At 36.2% G+C, this 20,980-nt stretch overlaps 1 protein-coding gene across 48 annotated transcripts in view; it reads right to left on the bottom strand.

Moving 5' to 3' along the window:
* RBFOX1 (RNA binding fox-1 homolog 1) overlaps positions 1-20,980 on the bottom strand; it is a 1,166,109-nt gene that overhangs the window by 5,083 nt on the left and 1,140,046 nt on the right. For 12 of the 48 annotated variants that reach the window (XM_075435958.1, XM_075435955.1, XM_075435951.1 and 9 more), the window contains one exon: positions 10,964-11,016. The exons of the other annotated variants lie outside the window; for them this stretch is intronic. In XM_075435958.1, coding sequence (XP_075292073.1) covers positions 10,964-11,016 — 53 coding nt within the window. The remainder of the gene's footprint in view (positions 1-10,963; positions 11,017-20,980) is intronic. 48 annotated transcript variants of the gene reach the window in all.

Raw genomic sequence — 20,980 nt, forward strand, 5'->3', positions numbered from 1 at the left:
CCGTAACCCATATCCTGGGACAGCTGTGCTATCTAAAGGCAAAAGGGTTCAGCATTGAAACAGCAGGGAATTTACAGAAGTGTCTCTTCCTCTCTGACCAAGCCTAGGGTCACAGATCTGCAGAAGGTATATGCTTTGCCTTTTCCAAGGATATATAACCACACATCTTGATGAAAAAAAGTAGAAAAAAGTTTAGTAAGTACAAACTTCAAAGTGGACATTGGTTGATATTCAGTACTTTGAATGCTTGAATCATACTTTGAATACTTTTTTTTCAGCAACAGACTGGCATTTTGAGAAAATGTAAAGCGTACCTATGTTCTTATATTCTATGGCTACATCTGGATGTTTCACCACAAAGTACAACCATAGCAGCTGAATGACTTCAGTTGTCCTGTCTAGTTTATTTAGTAAATTCAGCTTTCTATTAAGGGATAATCCAATAAAAAGGAGTTAATCTATTAAAGCTATGAAAGTACCACAAGTTCATGAATGTGGGCTCTATATCTTATCCCACACATATGTTCAGTTTAGATTTGGGCTTTGCCTCATAGCTATCAAAGATTTACATAAATATCCAGGGGAAGCAGCACGTTGGACAATCACCTGCTAGCTCATGGTCTTAAACTCAGGAAAATATGTGTAAAAGACTTCTAAAAAACACACTAATTCCTCTTTTGCATCCAATATATTGACAAGTGAAGGGTTAAATTTATATATCAATTCCATTTAAATACTTGGTATCCATGAATACCTATCTTCGGAAATTATCCAAGGCGTTTAACAACAAAGAAACCAGACAGTTCCCACTGAAAAAAAAAGGAAGGAAAAATAGATCAGATCAGCCTATGTAGGGTAAATGACACCTGGTGATCCTTTGAGTTGGAAAGGGGGCATAAGAGTTCTTCGAGCAGGTTTGACACTGACCCCATACTCCAGAGCCTCTTTGGTTGGAAGAACTTCCGTAAACCTCAGCCTCAGTAACCCTCCTCATTAGGATGCAAACATTATAATCTTCAGAGATTTAAAATCTTTAGATTTGATAGGAGTTACAAGAGATCCTCCTATGTCTTGTTCAGCTACACTGAAGTGAAGAAGACACCTTATTTTCCTCTGTGTGCCCATTTTTGAAGTCTGAAAATCCATTTTAAACATCATTATAATTTTAATTCTCTTAAGCCAAATCTCATTTAAACACTAAGAAAACATCTAGAAAGGGAAAATTATTAATTTGAAGGGACACTTTTTTTCCAGCACTGTAAATTTCCCTCATGTCCCTAGTAACGTGGAGGAGTAATTGCATGTACTATTATTATACACGCTTTAATATCATGACTATTATTTTTAAAGGAATGGGAATCGGTATATTTTCAAATTTTTTTCTTTTACTCTGATTAACTGATATTACTGCAATACTGAACAAGGACTGTAAATTTAGATCTGTAAGAATTCCATTCATTTTGGTCTAGTGTAAACCATTAACGATGCTGGGATTTACTCTGTGAGGTTTTCCCCCCACTGTGCTGATCCATTCCCTGCTGCAGGGCTGCGTTTTGACTCCATGCCGCATCCCATTCCTGTAGGATCCTGGACTATGCCGCAGTGCCCTGCACAACTGGAAGTCTAATGGGTCACCCACAGCAAAGGACTAAGTGCTCTCAATGCAAGGGCCACTTGGAGGGAGGGAACAAGCCCAAATACATAGTGCTAAGACTTTATCAAATTATTAGTATATTTAACCCAACACTGATGTAATAAAACATGTTGCTAATAATATTACATCAGTATTTTACAGAAATCTGGACAACTATGAGGAAAATACAGAAAAAAATCACACTAGGCAATTTCAAAAGAAAGAAAAAATGACTGTTTCGACCCAGTATTTACTTCTGAGTACATATTTATTACTCTTTTTGCCAAAGTAGCAATAACTTATTGTCAGTGCTTTACATTATTTTTTCATCCTACTGGGTAAACCATGTTTCTTTCTCAAAATGAAAGACTTGTGAAGTAATCCTAACATGAAAATTGCGACCTAAGTTAATCCTTGCTTCTTAAAAAAGAAGTTTTATATTTATATTATGATAATGAAGTTTATACTGTGATATTAACATAAAAATGATATTTCAATGCTTATAGTCTTGTTAAAATCAGAAACACCTCTTCCTTTTCTTTTACAGGATATTGAAATTCCACTTGAACAAACGTGTGCAATATAAGCATAAAATAAAATGCAAAAAGCATTCTCCAAAATCTTCTGTAAAAGAAAATAAAATATATAAAATTAATTGCAAAATTCTTGTTATTGCATGCTTCTAAATACACTTGACTTTTGTAAGCACAAACATGGGAGAATATCTTTCCAAATGGGAGAGAATACATGCTCAGGTATTATCTGGGAAAAAAAATGCATTGAAATTCCTCTGTGATGAATAGACTTTTTTTTCTCCTCAGGGTGACCTCTACCTTCAGAATATGATGGTTTTATTATGATTAATAAATTTCATTTTCACAGAGGAAAGGAACAGTGTCAGCTTAAACTTAAAGCAAGTGGGTTTCTTTTTAAATGCTAATTTTTAAACATGCCCTTGCATGACACCAAATTTAGAAGCTCAGAAGGTTAGCAGAATAGATTCTGATTTCCAGGCTGAAAACAGTAAGAAGGATTTAAACTGTATTGTCACACTGAAAATCAGTAAGTTAGTTCAGTCACACAGTCATTGGTTCAGTTATTCACTATTATGCCAGCATGCTTATTTCTCATCAAAATTAGTGGCATTTAAATGCTTTGTGATAATTTACAGTGGAAATAATCATCCTAGGTAAACAATTTACTAAAATTTAGGGCATGCAAATCACAAAGTATTTTGAATAAACTAATAGTCAGTGCAATTAGCTGTGTTGACTCAATGTATCAAAACCAGTACGTGCACTCTTAGACAAATTCTTGTCTAAGAACACATCTGATTAACAATTTTGGGGCACCACTAAGTAGAACAAGGTAAGTTCCACTATTTTCAGCACAAAACGGGGGTGGGGTGGGGGAATGTTTGTTAGTATTTTGTTACCATGCTGGCACTGGTTCTGAAGTAGGTGGAGTAATACCTTAATGGGAAATAACTGAGAAAAAAATCAGCGTAGCCATGCTACCATCTGTAAATAAATATAGCTGCAAACTATCCACCAAAAGTTCAGTGTGTTGTAGGTTCTTCTTTACTCATGCTATGTCTCCATTTTTTCAATAATTTTCAGTACAAGGTTTACAATCACTAAAATATTACATAAAAGGACAATTTGCTGTCCACAGCACAAATAAAAAAAATAATTAAAAATAGTATTTGGTTGTGAGATTTATTTTAGTAGGGCCTTTGAAATGGAATCTCTCTAAATCAGCAGTGGTAGGTATTGCTGAAGTCTCTAAAAGCAGAGAAAGCAGCTGCCTCTCTACTTGTAACTGCCATCTTTGGTTTCTGAGCTCTTTGGTACTATGGCTGTATTTCCATACACATCTAGGACAGACAGCGGAGCTCTGACACTGAAGACATTTGGAATCTCCTTAATAATCTACATAAAATATAGGGCTTAATAACAACATTACTAAGGAAAAATTCACAGTATAGAATGTGACCCAAGTTAACACATTTTCCTCAAGTAATTTGAGAACCACAGGAGAATTTTTAGCATGATTTCAGTTTTTAGGAACTCGATGCACATATCTTTCCAATCATTACCATTTCCCCCCATTTTTTTGAAGTCTACATATTGCTAGATGAGCTATAGAAAATCATGACTCTATTTAAGAACTATAAAAAAAAATAAAAATCTGGTACTACCTCAACGAAATCTAACTCTGGTCTAATGTCCCACTACTTATGTATGTTGCGTATGTTGCGCTTGAAAGCTCCTGTTTTTAACTTTTCCACAATATTGCCCATTCTTTACCACCGTTGATTGTAATTGAACAATGAAGTAATAAAACCGCTGCTTCTTCAGACCTATGTGTGTTGAATCTTCAACCAAAATAACCTTAATGTACTGAAATTCTTGTACTGACAATTATTACTAAATTTCCCCAAAAGGCGACTGACTGAGCGAGATTTGGGGCTAAGTACGAGAAGGCAGCGCGTAGTGAGGACTGATTTGGTGTTCCCGCCCTGCCTGTTCGCCCAGGCCACAGGCAACCCTGCAGGATGCGCCCCTTGACGTTGGCAGGCGGCCCGGAAAGAGCCATCCACATCCCTCCTCCGTCACATTTTAATGCAGAATGGCAGTAAAATTTTGGACAAAGATATGAAGATTTTAGTAAAGAATTGGAAGGAATACAAGGAAAGCAAGGGTTACTTGGCCTTCCCCAGATAAATGATTCCAGTAACTAACATCTTGCTCTTTCTCTTGCTCACACAACTGCAATGACACCAAGACAGATGACATGAGGAGCACAGCTCCTTCGTATGCGCACCAGTTACACACCGGATTGCCAAGCAGCATTTTAACCTCCGTGGGCCAACACTGTGCAGCAGGGGTAGTCCTTTAACTTAAAATTCTTTACTACAGTAGGACACTATCTGCTTACATTGCTCAAAGCATGTGCAACCTATCCATTTATTCAATTTTGGATACGAATACCAAGCAACTTTAGGCATTTCAGTCACCTGAACAGGCAATGATTCTCTCTCTACACCCCAGGAAGCAGTGAAGAAAGATGCCCAACCTAAGTTTTTACTTAAGACCAAGGAAAATGATTGAAGTCTGCTGATAAAAATAGGTTCTAGTCATTTTCCTTGATTGTAAAGGTTAAGAATGCTAAAATCCTCTACGCAAAGTTTTAAACACAAAATATCAAACACTAAGATCATTCTGCAAGGGAGAACCATAAAATATTTTGTGGCATATCATCTTCCTCTTCCACGACTGACAATGATTACAGATTTGTGATGTGGAGCAGTGAAAGAACTGGGAAGATGTAGCAGAGACACACAACACAATGACACCGTGAGGTTTCAAGGTATACAGCAGTGCGGAACCCCTGCATACCTTGAAAGCCATGAGGCATTTCCTCTGAGTATGGCACTAACATTCCTAGGTTTTCACCGAGATGAACCGTATCCTGGACTAGATGACCTTTAAAGGTCCCTTCCAACCCAAGCCATTCTGATTCTATGAAGGAACTTGACCACAGTCTACCATATGGATAGGGTGACAATAAAAGATTTCCATGAAGGGATCTTCATAAAGATGTTGTTGATGAAATATTAAAAGTAGCCTTTACTTTTTCCTGCAGGTTGGAGCAAGAAGAAACTTAAGAAACCTATTCAGAATTTTCTATATTCAGAGACAAATTTCAAATTCTTGACTATTTACTTATGTCACATCTGAATTTGGCCAGTTAATTTTTCTCGCTAACTGATGGGCATGTTCTGCAGAAATTTTGGTCACTGATGTTCAAACACAATTTTAACTTTTATTCCTGTATGCTAACCTGTAGCTTCTTTTGAAGTCTGTTGGATGTTTACAGCCAGTTGAGCTGCCACCTTGCTAAACATTTAAATAAATATGATTAATTTGTAGAAATATAGAAGTGCAACAAGCAGCAGCACAGGGGACTTCCCTCCCAAGCTGATGCCGAATAACTGCTATGGAAAAATCCCAGGGACAGACCTCAGCTTAAAAGCTTTCTCTTAAGCTTCTGTCTTGCTGTCTGATTTACACGTGTGGTGTGGGGATTTCTCTTGATGCTGAGTTAAAAATCTAACACAATTCTATGCTGCCAAAAACACCTTTCTGTACAATCTCTATCCAAGAAAGTTAGACTTCATATAAACTTCATTAAAAAAAAGCCACTGGGGAAACTGAGGCTTGCCATCAGGCAACACCTAAAACCATCTGTATTTCAATGAAAACAAGTATTCTGTAAAGGATTTTCCTATTACTATTGCTGCTATATTTTGGGACAATAAACCTTGAACACATTCTTAGGTAGTTCAATAATAAATACACCGGGTAGTTTGTTTATTAAATTTTAAAACAGTGTTTTGTGCTTGAGTGCAAGGTTCTGCAGTATGCAATCATATTATTTTTTTGTTTAATATTTTAAATGTAGTGCAATAATCTCAAGACATTAAAACTGAATTGTTCTTTATTTAATGTACTTGTATATAACCATACATACATGCACACACACAAACTACCTTTCATATTTTCAGTCTATCAGAGAAAAAAAACCAGTTGCTTCATTAAAAAAACAGTACAGAAGATGCACACATGCTTATACGCACTTGTTGAGGGCAAACACAGATTATTCACTATTTCTGTTATCAAAGGAGCTTCACATTGCAAATCCGCCATTTACAAATCACAGAACCTCAGCTTTACTTAATCTTGTCATGTTGTCACATTTGACTAGCCATGCGAACTGACCTAGAACTGTAAGCACTGGGAAGGCAAGTTGTCAAAGAGATAATGACAAGGAAGCCAAAAAGGGCTACCAGTGTTTTCACTGGGTGAGAAAAAGGAATTAATCAAACTTCATGAAAGAAGAACAGAGGATAATCAAAGTGTTTACTGATTTTTATCAACTGACCCAATAGCTTCACATCTTCACCACACAACTACCAAGAGCAGTGAAAACTGTAACAAATGGAATTCCATATAAGCAACTATTTATAGCAGCAGTAAACACAAGTTTAAACTGCCAACATAAAGAACACTTGAATTCATAGAAGTTGTTTAATAGTGTGCATTAGTACAACATTTCCTAGTCTTTCCAGAGCAAAAACTTCAGTATCTGCTATTTTTCACAAAGAAAAGCAGTACAGCCTTAAATAAATATTAGCACAAAGAACTTACAAATGCTCCTTCATCTTCAGTTTTTTATTTTCTCTGATTAGTGGAAAAGCATATCATAATAATAAAAGCATCTCATAGAAAACAGTTATTTTCTCAGTCAAATGGCTTCATGAAACCCATAGGCAGCAATACTGAAAGGGAAGAACCTCTCTCAACCAAGCGTATGTCTTCACACAGTAATTCAAAGAGGCTGAATGAAGTATCTCTGAAACTGCATTTTGCCAAAGCAGTTTGGATTATATGTACTTCTCGGAAATTCCTTTGAAGGAGTATAAGCTGATCAATATCTCCTGCCAGACACATAAATAAGTCAATGAGATGTATGCAAGCATGAATGGCAAAATTTTGACCAGCTACAATTATTTCTGTACTGTAAGAGAGGTACGCCACAACAGGCACCTTCACCATTCTAAGCACTTTGTCAAATATTACTTCGCTTTTCAAGAAGTATCTCCATATTTTCTATTGTTTCATTAATTAAATTTGTGGTAGTGTTAGTGTTGACAGGTTAATGATAGCATACAGAAAATTGCAATGACTTGAGCAATTGCATTGGTTAAAAATTGCCAATATTCTGTTCGAACTATTTCAATAGTACAAACTATGTTTGCTTCTTTAAGCTGCCAGCTTTTATAAAACGTTTTTCTGAGAGTTATAAAATTAAACCTTTCAGAATATTTAATCTCTTTTGGAGACTGTATCTTTCTCCAAATGGAGGTCAATAACTTAATCTAGGACTGTCAACTTCTAAAGATTTATAATGCATTTCTTTTGCACACACACACACAATTCCGCCTCCTGGGGATGATTCTGCTCAAATATGTAAATAAATACAGTCACAATTGGACAGATGTTATATCCACTTCCACCATACTTCATTCCAAATTCAGGTCTATATATACACTTGCCTCTCTCGCTGATATTTCAAAATCATAAACTGCATATACACTTGGGAGAAAAATCATACTAGGCATGCAACTGCACTGGATTTTTTTGTTTGTAGATGGAAGTTGGATAACAGTTAAAAATTGCACGAAGAAAGAAAGAGTGATATAAATATAGGATAATGATCCTTTCCCGTATTTACACAAAAATCATAAAATGTAATATGCAGGTGCATCCTAGAATGCACTTGAAAAAGACACTACAAAATATTTTTTTCTTCACTAACTATAAATTTTGATCTTTAAAAAACCTAAAAGAAAAAATATATTGAGTACTGATTTGAAAAATTCATTAAAAATGCTAAAGACTCAGAATGAACAATGTTCTGTAACCATCATGTGAATAAACCATGGCTTTATTCTGGGTCTCACTCTGATTTATTAGGAGCCTGACAGGGCAAGATGCCCACTGCCCCCATCAGCCAGGAACCTCAGGATTAACTCTTTCCTGATGTGCTCGTTGTCAGAGATTTGGTAGAGCAAGGTCCATACACATCCTTGTTAAAACTCCATCATCAAACGGATAGGAGGTTTCAGCTAGTTTCCCTACCTCTGTTCTAGTTCAGGTCTGTCTGCAGCCTCTCTTGAATCAAGCTTGCCAGAGAGCAGCTATTCCAATAGCACAGAACTTCTCTTCTGAAGAGTAATTATTTTTATCCTCAGAATGCACTAGATGCAATCAAGAGTGAAATATTTTTAAATTTCCCATGGAAGGATCCCTCTGTCAGATACTTGAACAGGTTTTCTTTCTATAATGTGCATGCAAGAACAGATACACATACATAAACAGAAATGTGTATATGGACACACTGTCCATTCATAAATGCATTTATTTATTCAAGCTTACTTTCTTCCCAAATCAGAAAAGATGTCATGTGGCTGAGGGCTAAGTATCTTCTGGCAGGAATGATACAGTCTTTGGAAGAGAAGAGTATTACCAGCAGAATCACCCAAGACCTCCCACTTCCATTTCATGATAAAGTTCTAACCAAAATTTCACTCGTTATATTATGATTTGAAACCTACAAACGCACACATTCTTTACAAGGAAACAATACAAACATACATATACTCACATTTCAAACACTTGAGTGTATTATCAGTATCTTCACTTTATATCAATTTTACAAACACAGTTGAATTACTGTAATTTAGTTTAGAAGCACTAAAAAAAAGCACTGTAAAACTGTACTGTAGGTGTCTTGCATGCATCTGAAAAACCACAGGAAGGTGAGCTTCAGTTCTAAAGCTTTAGGCTCCAGGTATTAAAACACAAAACTTCAGGTAATAAATTAGTTGAATATCAACATACAGATTTGAAAGACCGAATGCAACTTTGGCAACTTGTACCACAGGAACATGGGTGAGATAACTATTTTTTTTATAAAGCCAAAAGTCCTTTAAAGTCTGTGACTAAAACTTTGGTATATGAGAGACAGAAGATACAGGCTTTCATGAGCTTTCTCCTTCAGATCATGTTACAAAAAAGGCACCTACAGTCACCTACAATGGATATGTTTATCATATGGTCAAAAACATACCTACAAAAATACCTTATTGCTGAATCAACTCAACAGAGGTAATCAACTGGTAAACTGAAAAGTTTTAATAAATATACACAGAGATCTATTTCCTTCTGTGTAAAGTTCACTGAATTTACTGATAAACAAGAGCGCTATGTTTTTGACTGGAGTTCCAAAGTAGTGATATATGGAATATGTATAATATAGACTTGGACACTTAAATTGTGCCTGAACTGAGGGGGGCAAAATACTCTTTGTTAGAGAAATAATTATTGCTTATAAGGGTTCACTCTGCAAAACAGGAAATTGTTTCCAGGACAAGAAAAAAATACTAATGACTGCTTGTCTACCTCAAGAATTTGAAGTTAAAGAATTGCCAAAACAATTTTATTTATTCTTACTTAGCAAGGCTAAGAATTATAATTTAGTATCCTCCCTACTACAGCTCACTCTAATCTGGAGCTGAGCAGGAAGCACAAGTGAAATAACGAAAGCCAAAATCCAAGTCTAGCGAGATCAAGAAAGTGTCAGATGTTGACTTCTCAAAATGTTTTCTCTTAATGGAGTTCAAAAAATCTATGTTAAATCAGGTTTTGTTACAGAAGAACTTTTCAGATTACCACCAAAAATACTATGGCTAGCATATGGATTATTACAATTTGAGCGCATTTCGGCTTTAGCTATGATCTTCTTTTTCATAAATGAATGTTTTTTATTTGTTTCTATCTAGGTCACAATGGCATAAACAGAAAACTCTTCACTTTTCATTTCTGCTAGTGTAAAACTCTGTAAGGAAACACTTCTTAATACCAACATTTTCTGTCATGCTATATATCCTTTCATCCATCAATACAAGCAGCTTCTATGAACTCCGGAGATCTTTCACATAACATTATTGGCAGAGTATGTCCCAGCACTGTTACTACTTGTTTTTGCTTTTGGTTTGTTACGTAGTGACATAATACCATCCTTACCTGAATTAATACTAAGATTGTTCAAACTCTATTGCTTAAAAGTGAGAAAATCCCTGGACATAGTCAAGATATTTATAAATTACCATTACCTTTTAAAAAACATTGTTCATTCTTCTGCACCCACGGCTTACAACATGATAGTATATTAGCAAAGCAGCTAAGACTTTTTACTTACTAGAGAGCGATCCTCTGAAGACCCAGACCCTCTCTCCCACTATCTTATCCATAGGATAGACTTTGTGAGTGCTTTAGGGTCAGCAGTGTCCTTGTGGGCAGTATTTGCCCCCAAAGAGTTGAAAAGACAATTGTTCAATCTATAGCACTTACAATGTCCTACACACATCTAAGCCTTCACTCTTCCCATTAGGTCTGTTTGTTTTGGCTCTTTTAAAGTCACAGTCTTGATTGTACTGCACAGTAAGTATTTATTAGAAGGTTTGACATATCCTTACTTTTCTAGGCCATATGATATTTAAACTGGAAATAAAACACCAAAGTCAGCAAAATAACCTAATGTCTTTTATATGGCAGAACCTACAGGCTCAAGCTGTAATTAAACTGTTCCAAAGATTTATACTATGGACTTTCCTATGCTTTCTCTTACGATTAAATGCAGCATGTGAAAAAGGATATTGAGACCTGGATGGATGCATCAAGAAGTATCAATGATTGTTACCTGCAGAGGTGTTACAAGAAATTTCATCTGCTGCAACGAAGACGAATTGATTTCTGCAAGAGAAGATAAAATTCACAATACTGCTTGCTGACTGGGCAATGTGCTAGCTGCCAATTGACTTGATGTTTACAGATGGGGTAGGGTAAGGGTGCTTAATTTTAATGAATGTAGCAAGAAAAAGTGTTGACGTATTTCAGTACTAAAGAGTTTATAAGGATCATGAGGCAGACATGCTGGGATCTTTTAAATGAAATAATGGTGACATTTGGATATGGACTATGTACAAACTCTTGCATTGGAAGCTTCATGTTTAGTGTTACAGATATGTAAATATATTTATGAAGTCGAATAAAAATAAAACAATATTTATATTGATATAGATATTAAAGGGCACTACTGCAGAATAAGTAAAAAGCATTTTTTGAAAAAAAAAAGAATTGCAATTTACTTCGCGCATCTGAAAGGAGGATATTGAAAGTAAAATATTTTGCTTTTTATATGTCTAATATGATTGCAATCAGAAAATGAATTTTCTGCTCTGTTAAAAAAATGACATAGTATATTCTTACATACTGTCATCCAAATACATACAAAAGTCTATTGCAGAATAAACTAGAGATATGAGTGATTTAATATAAACTTTCTCTTGCAAAATTCTTTTTAATACCAAGTAACATACAAAGAGAAATGCTAAATACACTAATATTTCAAAATGCAGAAAACTTCACTACGGCGCAAATCCTGATTTGTCCTTTCTGAAGTCAAAGCAAACAGGATTTGGGTTAGCGGATATCATGTTTAAGGACTAACATCAAATGATTCCTTTAAATGCATATACACTGCTGCCTTTAAATTATTTTTGTGTTGTGCGGGATTAATAAAGAACCTGGGTGAAGTTTTAACACTAGGGCGCTCTTTAACTCCAAATCACATGTAGCTCCTCCAGCCTGCACTGCTAGGCATGGTGAAATTTCTCTGTTTTGCACAGCTTTAATGCAAGAGTCTACCAAACAGGAGCTAGAAGGAACTAGTTCTAGCTTGTACTAAGGACCACCTAGAAAACTCAGTTCTGCAAGATGATGGAAGCTCTGTCACACATTGAGTACTCTGAAGATCCTATTGAAAACTATTCAGTTCAGGAGCAAACATCTTTAGGGGTAACAGAACCTTGAGGCGTTAAGCCCTAAGAGAACAAAATCTGGTTCTATTACTTCACCTCCAAGGTACTAGAGAGATTTGAAATTCTCCTTTAGAAATCTGTGAACCTTGTTACTTAGAAGTTCACATTTGGGGAAAAACCAAACCAAAAACAGGGATCTGTAATGCGTACTATGCATACAGGACTGATTAGGACCAAAAGTAGTATCTGATCATTGCCTCTGCCCTATCTCAGAGACACCAACACCTGACTTTTAGTAGGAATTAACTTAGCGATCAAACTGTGTATTCTTTCATTTTCAATTGGATGTACAGATTGGTAGTTTTGCTCTTTATTTTTTCATCTGCAGCAATTTCACAAGCTAATGAGATCTACCTAGCATGTAATGCTAGAGATGAATTTGAAAAGTGATGGGGGATAAATTTAGCATTATAAATAGAGAGCTACTCTGTACTTCATAGGTAGTATAATCTATTACTGTGTTTACTGCTATCACCTCTTTTATTATCACCTCTTGTGATAATTACATGGAAAGAAGCAGGCAGATGTTTGCCTAGAAGGGATTCATCCAGTAGAGATGCAGACCTACCAGCTACTGTTTTACAGCAAATCCTTTTGATTCCTTTCTATGAAGGTATTAAACTGCCCTCTCATCTAAACGCAAAGATCACTTTTCCTTAAAAACTGCCTCTCAAGTGGCTAGATGAGAAACTCCTTTTCTTTACCTCTGTTCAGAACCTTTGTTGTCAGGGAACACTGAGCTACACAGACTACCTCTTCAGATGTCAAAGTACAGAATCGTCTCTAAGAATAATATGCTGGTTTAGTTGCTTACAGAAAGACCCCAGAACTCTAACTGCTATTTGTCTTTTGGAACCACAGATGTTATTGAAACTGTTCTGAAATCTTACTTTTTATTACCAACTTTTTACTAATTACTGGCAGAAAATTAATTTTAGAAATTTAACCCAACCTGATACCTGTTTAAAAACACCTACCATAAACATTCCTTGTTAGACTGCTTCACTTCAGATAGGAAGATACTATTTTCCCTGTATTTTGCTTCTGTAAAATTCATTTCACAACTCCATAAATCAATTTTAAAAGTAAGGAGAAAGTTACATACTGATAAGCATAGCAACTGTAAGAATGAAAAGTAAGACTAGATGCTGGAGTTCAACAAGCCTGTTCGATTTTTTATAACTAATTAGGTGTTACTGGTAACAATTACAAGAAATTGTTGAGTAGTTTGATGGCTTCAATCTTTTTATACTGGCATTCTTTTATTTAGTTAAATTCTATACTATGTTTACATAGACCTAGAGGGTGAACTGATAATCAGAGGTGTCACTATACACATGTATCACACCTGATGTCCAAAGCACGTGTTCTTCCCTGGCGTGGACAATCCCACAGTCTGCAGAAGGAGTCCTTCTGAGGACAGCTGACACTGTGGTGCATCACATTCTATCTCTCTTGCAGGACAAGAAACGCAGACCTGGAAAAGGGCAGCTAACCTAACTCGGTCCTTTGCAATCGTAGGGTTGTTCCCTTGAAAGATCCACGTTATGCAGTAACCGTCTTAAGAGTGCAAGGCTTAAAAAACTCACAAGCAAGGTATGGTGAAAATTCATGATGCATTTTAGGTTGGTTTAATGTTCCTCATCACTTCTACACTTTTTATTGATTCAGAAAGGTACAAGAAATGTAAGTGGACCTAACTTTATTATACAAGAAGCCCTGCTCGGTTATTAAGCTACAGAATAGTTTCCATCAATTTAATTTGTGTATTAACAGTGAAAGCATAGAATAAAACTTTTACTGCTCATTGTTTTATACTTCAGATGTAAAAGAACACACATTTAACACCCAGAGAACTGTTTTTTTTCTTTAGATAAAATTTTAAAAGTTGTTACTGGTTGTAAGGGAGATAAACAGAAAAACAAATTGAAAGAGTAACTTGACAAATAGATTGATCTGAATGTACAGTCAGACACATTCAGCTTCCCAGATATTCACACTCTGGGCTAAGTGCAATCATTTTAAGTGCTGGAGTGGCACCCTTGGGCAGCCTGAGCTCTCTGTTGGAAACCCAGATCGTGTGGGTCAGGAAAATACACTTCTGGGACTCTGAACGGCTGTGGTCCATCCGAGCAGCTACTTCCCAAGGGCAAACACTTCCGCATGCTATTACTTTTCTCAATCCTATATAGTGATTTCTTATTCCTCCTAGTAAATTGAAAACTACTACAGATTTTTACCAGTATGGTAATAAAGAAATTTTTAAAGTTGGAAAAAAATGTTTCAACATATTTCCTGAATCCGGACAGAAACAGAGGGAGAGGACAGTAAAAGTAACAGTAAGTGACTTAATGCTCTTTCAAAATATTTTCAGGTTCAGCTTTATCACCTGACTAAAAGTACTCTGTTCTAAATAACAGCAGGCCACTGAACTGAAAGACTTAGATAATAAAGTATTAAAGAAAAATATTTAAGCAAGTGAAGAACAGGAATTTAAGTGAAGCTTGACTAAGGTTTTTCATTATATACACTATTTAGTGAAAGATATCACTAATTACAAATGACTTCACTAAAAGCTATGTACTCACAGAAATTAGGCCCTCTGGACTGTGCAATTTAGTTTAATTTTTTTTCTAAAATACCATAGCCTACTTTCTTCAGCATGTTAGTACTACCACAATTTAATTAAGAAGCCTAAGATATTTTAGAGGTTTATTTTATCACCACTTTCCCTTACCAAAATGCTGCATCTACACATTTTCAAGAGGAGCTGTCTTTTAGTCTTGCTTCTGACAAGTCACCTGAAGCAGTACAGATGAAACCTTCTGTGCATTCACTCTAAAGCTTACTGACCTAATACAGAAGCTACGTGCATAGCAACATTGAATTTAAGCTTAGTTAAGGCTTTATATGTGAAATTTGGTAGAATCATGGCAACAATTTCTAATTACTATGCAGTATTTCTAGCTTTGATTTCTACAGAAATCTTTTCTGTAAACATGTTTAAATAGTCTTGACTCTCTTTTAATCTACGTATTCTGAGAGTTAGTTTCAAGGTTGAGATACCTGATATTCCAAAGAGGAATTTTAGTGTACAAGTGTTTTACATGCTCCATCAGGAAAAATTGACTTGGAGTATTAACAGCATTTCTGCTTACTGAACATTTGTGACTTCCCTTCAAACTCTTCCAAAACACCCTTAATTGTTTCCCATCCTCATGAACCCTAACACCAGTGATCTCAGCTATTGGACCGTCAGATAGATACCAGAACAGAGAGAGGAATTCTCTTTTATACAATCCTCGATACAACACTGAACTTTAGGCTCCTTCACATGTGGAAAGTTGGGAGTTTCTCCACACTGAGAAAACGGAATGAAAGTTCTCTTAAATACTGAAACTCTGATAATTCAATCACACATAAATACATATTACTTTTATCACATTTTCTACATTCAAATAGACGTTAAAGGTCAGTGGAACTTAGAGTGGAGCTCAGAAGGAGCAGAAGCTTATCACAGAGATTGGGTGTACAGTACAGACGTCATCGCTGATCCTGCCTGACCCATCCACGACTTGCTACTTGGCTATTCAGAACCTGGAACTGGAAGATAGGAAGCGATTCAGAGAACGAGTCTCGGATGCTCTTTTTTGACTTGAGGGATCTAACCATCACGAAGCAGAATGCCAATGTAGTTTCAGGACAGACAGTTACTCTGAGTGCTCCCCCTAAGAGTTTCCACAGAGTTGCCCCATCCTGGGAAAGAATGTGCTCTTATTTCTTTGTCTGCACTACCGCAGATTCCTAAAAAAGCATCAACCTACTACCACATTTTCCCTCCTACAGTCACCGGCCCCGCTGTTCTTCAGATGTACAAAAGTACTCACAGTCATGTTCGGGAAGTTTATATACTTAGGGCATTCTGGGTGTAAGAAACCTATGTTTGTAGGGTATACGGGACAAATTACTAACTGTTGTCTGTGTCCTGCCTTCTTCCTAAAAGGCTGGGTGACAGTTGGACTTTCCAACACTATTTACATTTTACACAGCACACAATTAAGAACAAAATTTTGACACACACATAATTTCTCCCAGCACTCGCCTAAGTTTTTAGTCCCTCTTCTTGGCAACACAGAGCTTCCACAAAATAGAAGCCATCATAGAGGTCAAGTGGGATTTTAAGAAATCAGGACTTCCCTAGAGATAATCATATTAACTCTAGGAAATTTGAAACATAAAAGAAGTTATAATCAACTAACACACAGTGATTATTTTTCATACACCAGAATTCTTGGACTTTGTTCACCAACTTCACAAAACTAGACAGAAATAATTTTGCTTAACACAGAGGTGCAGTCCCCCCTCCCAGAAATATAGCAACTGCTGAAAACAGTGCAGAGCCCCAGAAGATGAAGGCAAACAATACTGAACAGTGGGAAGATTTAAACTATACGTAATCGGTTGACTTTTTCTGGTAACACCACCATGAGATTTACATACACAGTCAGTATTTAGATTTCACGGATGGGAACCTCAGCTGGTAAAATTGATGCAGCTTAACCGAAAGCACTGACTTCACAGGAGCTATTCCAAATTGTATTCTCCAAGGATCTGGTGGTAACTGTCTAGTGTAGCAATGATTTTTCCCAGGAGTGTTCTATGTAGCACATCTATACATTTCCCCATTATATTATTAAAGGTACTGTATTTTTCCTTCATGCTCTAAGGCTTCATTGTTCTTGTTAATGTTGAGGGCTTTTTGGCTATGAATTATAATACAGCTGACGGCTTGCTGCTTGAATGGTTTCTATAATTTTCAAGTATGGACAAAGTTTCAAAGTTTTCCTCAAATGATTTTGTGAAGTCCTTCCCAACTCCCTCCTTCTGGTGTCCTAAATTTAAATATAAAGGCTATCAAATAATTTCATCTCTTTGATATTAGTATAATAACTATAATAAGAAGGTTACTTTTGCTATCACTGTGCTTTATATTCCCATTACTGTAAGATCAAAGTACATTATCATACTCATAGCATTCAAATCACAACACAAAGACAACTAAACAACTTTACAGCCATACCTATATTAAATGAAGTAAGAATAAAACTATAAATAGAAAGTAATTCATGTGGTATCAAGCTTCAGCCACACTAACTCGTTTGACCTGATGTGCTTTAGGAAAGTATATTGTGCTTTTAGACTACTTTCTTCCACGTCAGGTTCTTTTTTTCTGCAAAATTGCTTGTTCAACCTAACGACTAATAACGATGCCAAGGCAAAGATGCAGATATTCTGCTTTCACTTAGGCATTCCGATGTCATTGTCAAGAGATGATGCATCTCCCACCTCCATCGTTCCTGACCATTCCATTACATGCCCCTTTCTGAAATTTTGAGGCAAGCCTTGGAAGCGTACGGAGTAAAACCTCGCATCAAAAGAACCTGATTCTTCTCTACAGCCTGCCTCACAGAAGACACTAAAGCTCCTCTGGACTTCCCAAGCAAAGGCAGCTGGCCCATTGGCCTGGACTCGGCTGCCACCCCAGTAGGGCCAGTGTCACCCACTGCCTGCAGGGAGGGGTTTTGCATGCCTTCGAGTGACTCCCAGGGTACTGGAGCCCTGTTTCCAGGCGGCTTCACCAAGCCCTTAATTTGACTGCCGGGTTAGTCACCTCTGCTTTGCTTCTCATTTGTGTCTCTTTTCTGCTCAATACAGGGGATTTCAGCATCATTTAGCCAATGACAAGCTGTCTCTAACATAATTCAGACTGCCACAAGATAGCAGGGGACGGAAAAATGCAGAAATCTCTCTCATTAAATTTGATCCTGCCATCAGTCACACAACTTCTTGAACAGTAATAATTCGTTTTAATACCAGAAAGCACTTTTGCAATTGTGAAAAGCACATCTTGAAAAATAGAAAAAAAAAAAAAAAGAAAAAAGGAAAAAAAGCCCTAACTCTTCTGGACACTAATTGAAATGTGCATTCCCAAGACCAGTGATACGCCTGTATTATTCCATTTACTCAAGGAAAAAAAAACCCAAAAACCTAAAGAGAGAACTGCTCAACAGAAAATGCTTTCTCATAATTTGCATTCTTACACCAAGCTTTCCCCAGCAGATGGACAGGCATCATTTTTTAGCCCTTCTACTGAACTACCTAAATAACCCATTCAGGTGCTACAAGACAGAGACTCCTTTTAGCGTGGCCTAATATTAACACTGTAAAGCACGGTAGGAAAATGACCAGGTGTCCATTTCGCATTCATTGCAGATACGATTCTTCCATGGTGATGTCTTGTACATGAACTCCCCCTCTCTCTCCTGCTATTACCCCTCAAAGACTGTATAAAGGAAATTTCTAGCAAACTAGTCCTCTACTTTGCAGCTTAGTGTAGTAGTTGTGCAACTTAGTATAGCTGTTGCAAAAAATATGTTTATTTTTAATATATTGCCAAAACATGGCCAATGCTTTATGTCACAATCGCTGGAAAAATCTGTAGCCCTTTCACCTACATTTTTAATCTACAAATATTTTATTTCCTGATTTATTTTTTAAATCAGAGCCATACAAATCTGCTTAGTTCTAGTTCCTATTACCTGCTGTACCAATGGAATTCTTCTTTGTTTGAAGTATTACATAATATATTATACATCGTATAAAAATATTTGTTATTAATAATACATTATACATCTTATAAATATATTTGTTATTAATAATACAATATACATAGTATAAATGTGCATATTTATCTGCAAGAGGAACACAGATGATTTTTAAGTGGCTTTTAAAGTGAAATCTAAAACTAAAAGGTGAAATTCTGAACACCACATAAATCAGTAGTAGAATTCATACTGACCTCCATGGCGTAACTGCTCTCAGATTATTTGCCTTTTACTGTGATCAACAGTCTACACATTTAAAGTAATTCCTCAGAGAAGTGATCCAGTAAGTCTACTTCAGAAGTGCTGCACGTCAGCAATGTAAACTGATGTCATTATGATCCAAGAATGCTAAAATTAAGGCTATTTTTGAAGTTTTATCATTTATATTTGAAATTTATTTTTATTACTATCTTTTGGACATACTTTTCTCTCTAGTGCAAGCAGTACAGTATTTTAAAGTCAGTTCATTCCGTATTTTATTAGCATTTCACTCCTCCATCTTCTCTCTGACTCTTTCGCAACGCTCTTCATTCCTCCTTGCGTTTACAGCGCTCACAGAGCAAGCGCTCGGGCTGACAATACTTATTGCATGTTCTAATCTGCCTCTTTGTGGTCTATCAAGTCAATGATCTGAAAACTAAAAAGTGTATAATTAGACACTGACATGTCCAGAGGAACTGTTATCGTCTATCATGTCACAGGCACTGACCCAACAGACTGTAACAGTTTTGGTCTGCTGGATTAGGAATCAATGTTTTAGTAACTCCCTAACTCTGTATTTATCCACTCTGCTGAATACAATACACTTCAAATTTGAAAGTCATACTTCCTCTCAACATCCTCGAAGAGTGAAGCAGCCCGCATGAACTATTAATGAGATAAATCCTACTTTGAAAATTTAAACCAATCTTTTTTTTTTCCCCCCTCCTTTTAGAGGAAATGCATGCATAAAAATACAAAGGAATATATTTACAATAACAGTTATTTACTATCAACTTTTATTTTAAAGTAAGAAACTCCCAAGTTAAAACTCATGTTCTATAGCCTGATGTAGGCTAGATGTATTAAACAAAAAGAAAGCAAGGATACTAAGGTTGATATGTAAATAACAGAATAGGTGCACTGGGGTTTTTTTTTTGTTTTCTTTGGTGGTTTTTTTTTGTTATTTTTTAATAATAAGCATTTAACAGCTCCCACTATGTTCAAGAAGAAACTGGCAGCAGAAGTACTCAGCATCTTTAAACTTGGAGCACTTTAGGAAGCCAGGTATGGAAATCTAGGCTTTAGTGTTCCTCTACCTTCTCCCTCAATTTTTTCTTCATGATTTCCAGGATGGATGCCAAACCAGATTTCACAGTTCTAGCCAAGCCTTTCCTTGTCTGTGAGGATCTTTAAAATATCCCTTGATATTACACTGAAGGAGCATGGAAATAACAGGAAAGAGATGTAGAAGCAGGGTATGAAGAATACAAGCTCTAACATGATGAAAGTTTCATAATTGGTGTTTACCATCATTTTGGGACAGAAACCCTAAGCCTTTCCACTACTGTATTTCCTCAGATTTGAACTAGTGGAGCAGTTTTAACAGCTGCGTGGATATTACATGGATACTGATATTACACACAGGTGAATCAAACCTTCGTAGTATCAAAAAAGATGTTAATTCTACCAAATATTAGAGGAATGTATTAAACCATCAAAGTGCATAAAGTAGCTTCCTAGACTTCGTAGGAGATCATATTTTTATGAAATGTAACTGTTTGCCATGTTTTCCTACACTAATGATTCCCTGTGTCTCCCAAAAAAAGCCACATATTTACAATATTTTAGAATGAACCATGTTTTAATCCTTACAAAGTGCTCTATGCAATATATTTTTATTTAAGGAAATTCCTTTCAAATTGCTTTACATGAAACTCTCTGTTCACAGAATTTTAAACTCTTTGATCATTTATTGTTCTACTACATTCTCTTTATTCAGAATCACCCACTTTTACTCTCTAATTCCTTCACTAAAAGGTACAGTTCTGGCTATGAGTCCTACAGTCTAGTCATTCCCAAAACTGTGATCTGAGTGATGGATATGGGTTATGAAATATTAACGTGATGCCAGCGATCCTCTAGTTTGCCACAGATCAGATACACATATAAAGACATACAAGCCTAATAGGT

Source organism: Opisthocomus hoazin, chromosome 15 (assembly GCF_030867145.1).
Source record: "Opisthocomus hoazin isolate bOpiHoa1 chromosome 15, bOpiHoa1.hap1, whole genome shotgun sequence".
Classification (NCBI taxonomy): Eukaryota; Metazoa; Chordata; class Aves; order Opisthocomiformes; family Opisthocomidae; genus Opisthocomus; species Opisthocomus hoazin.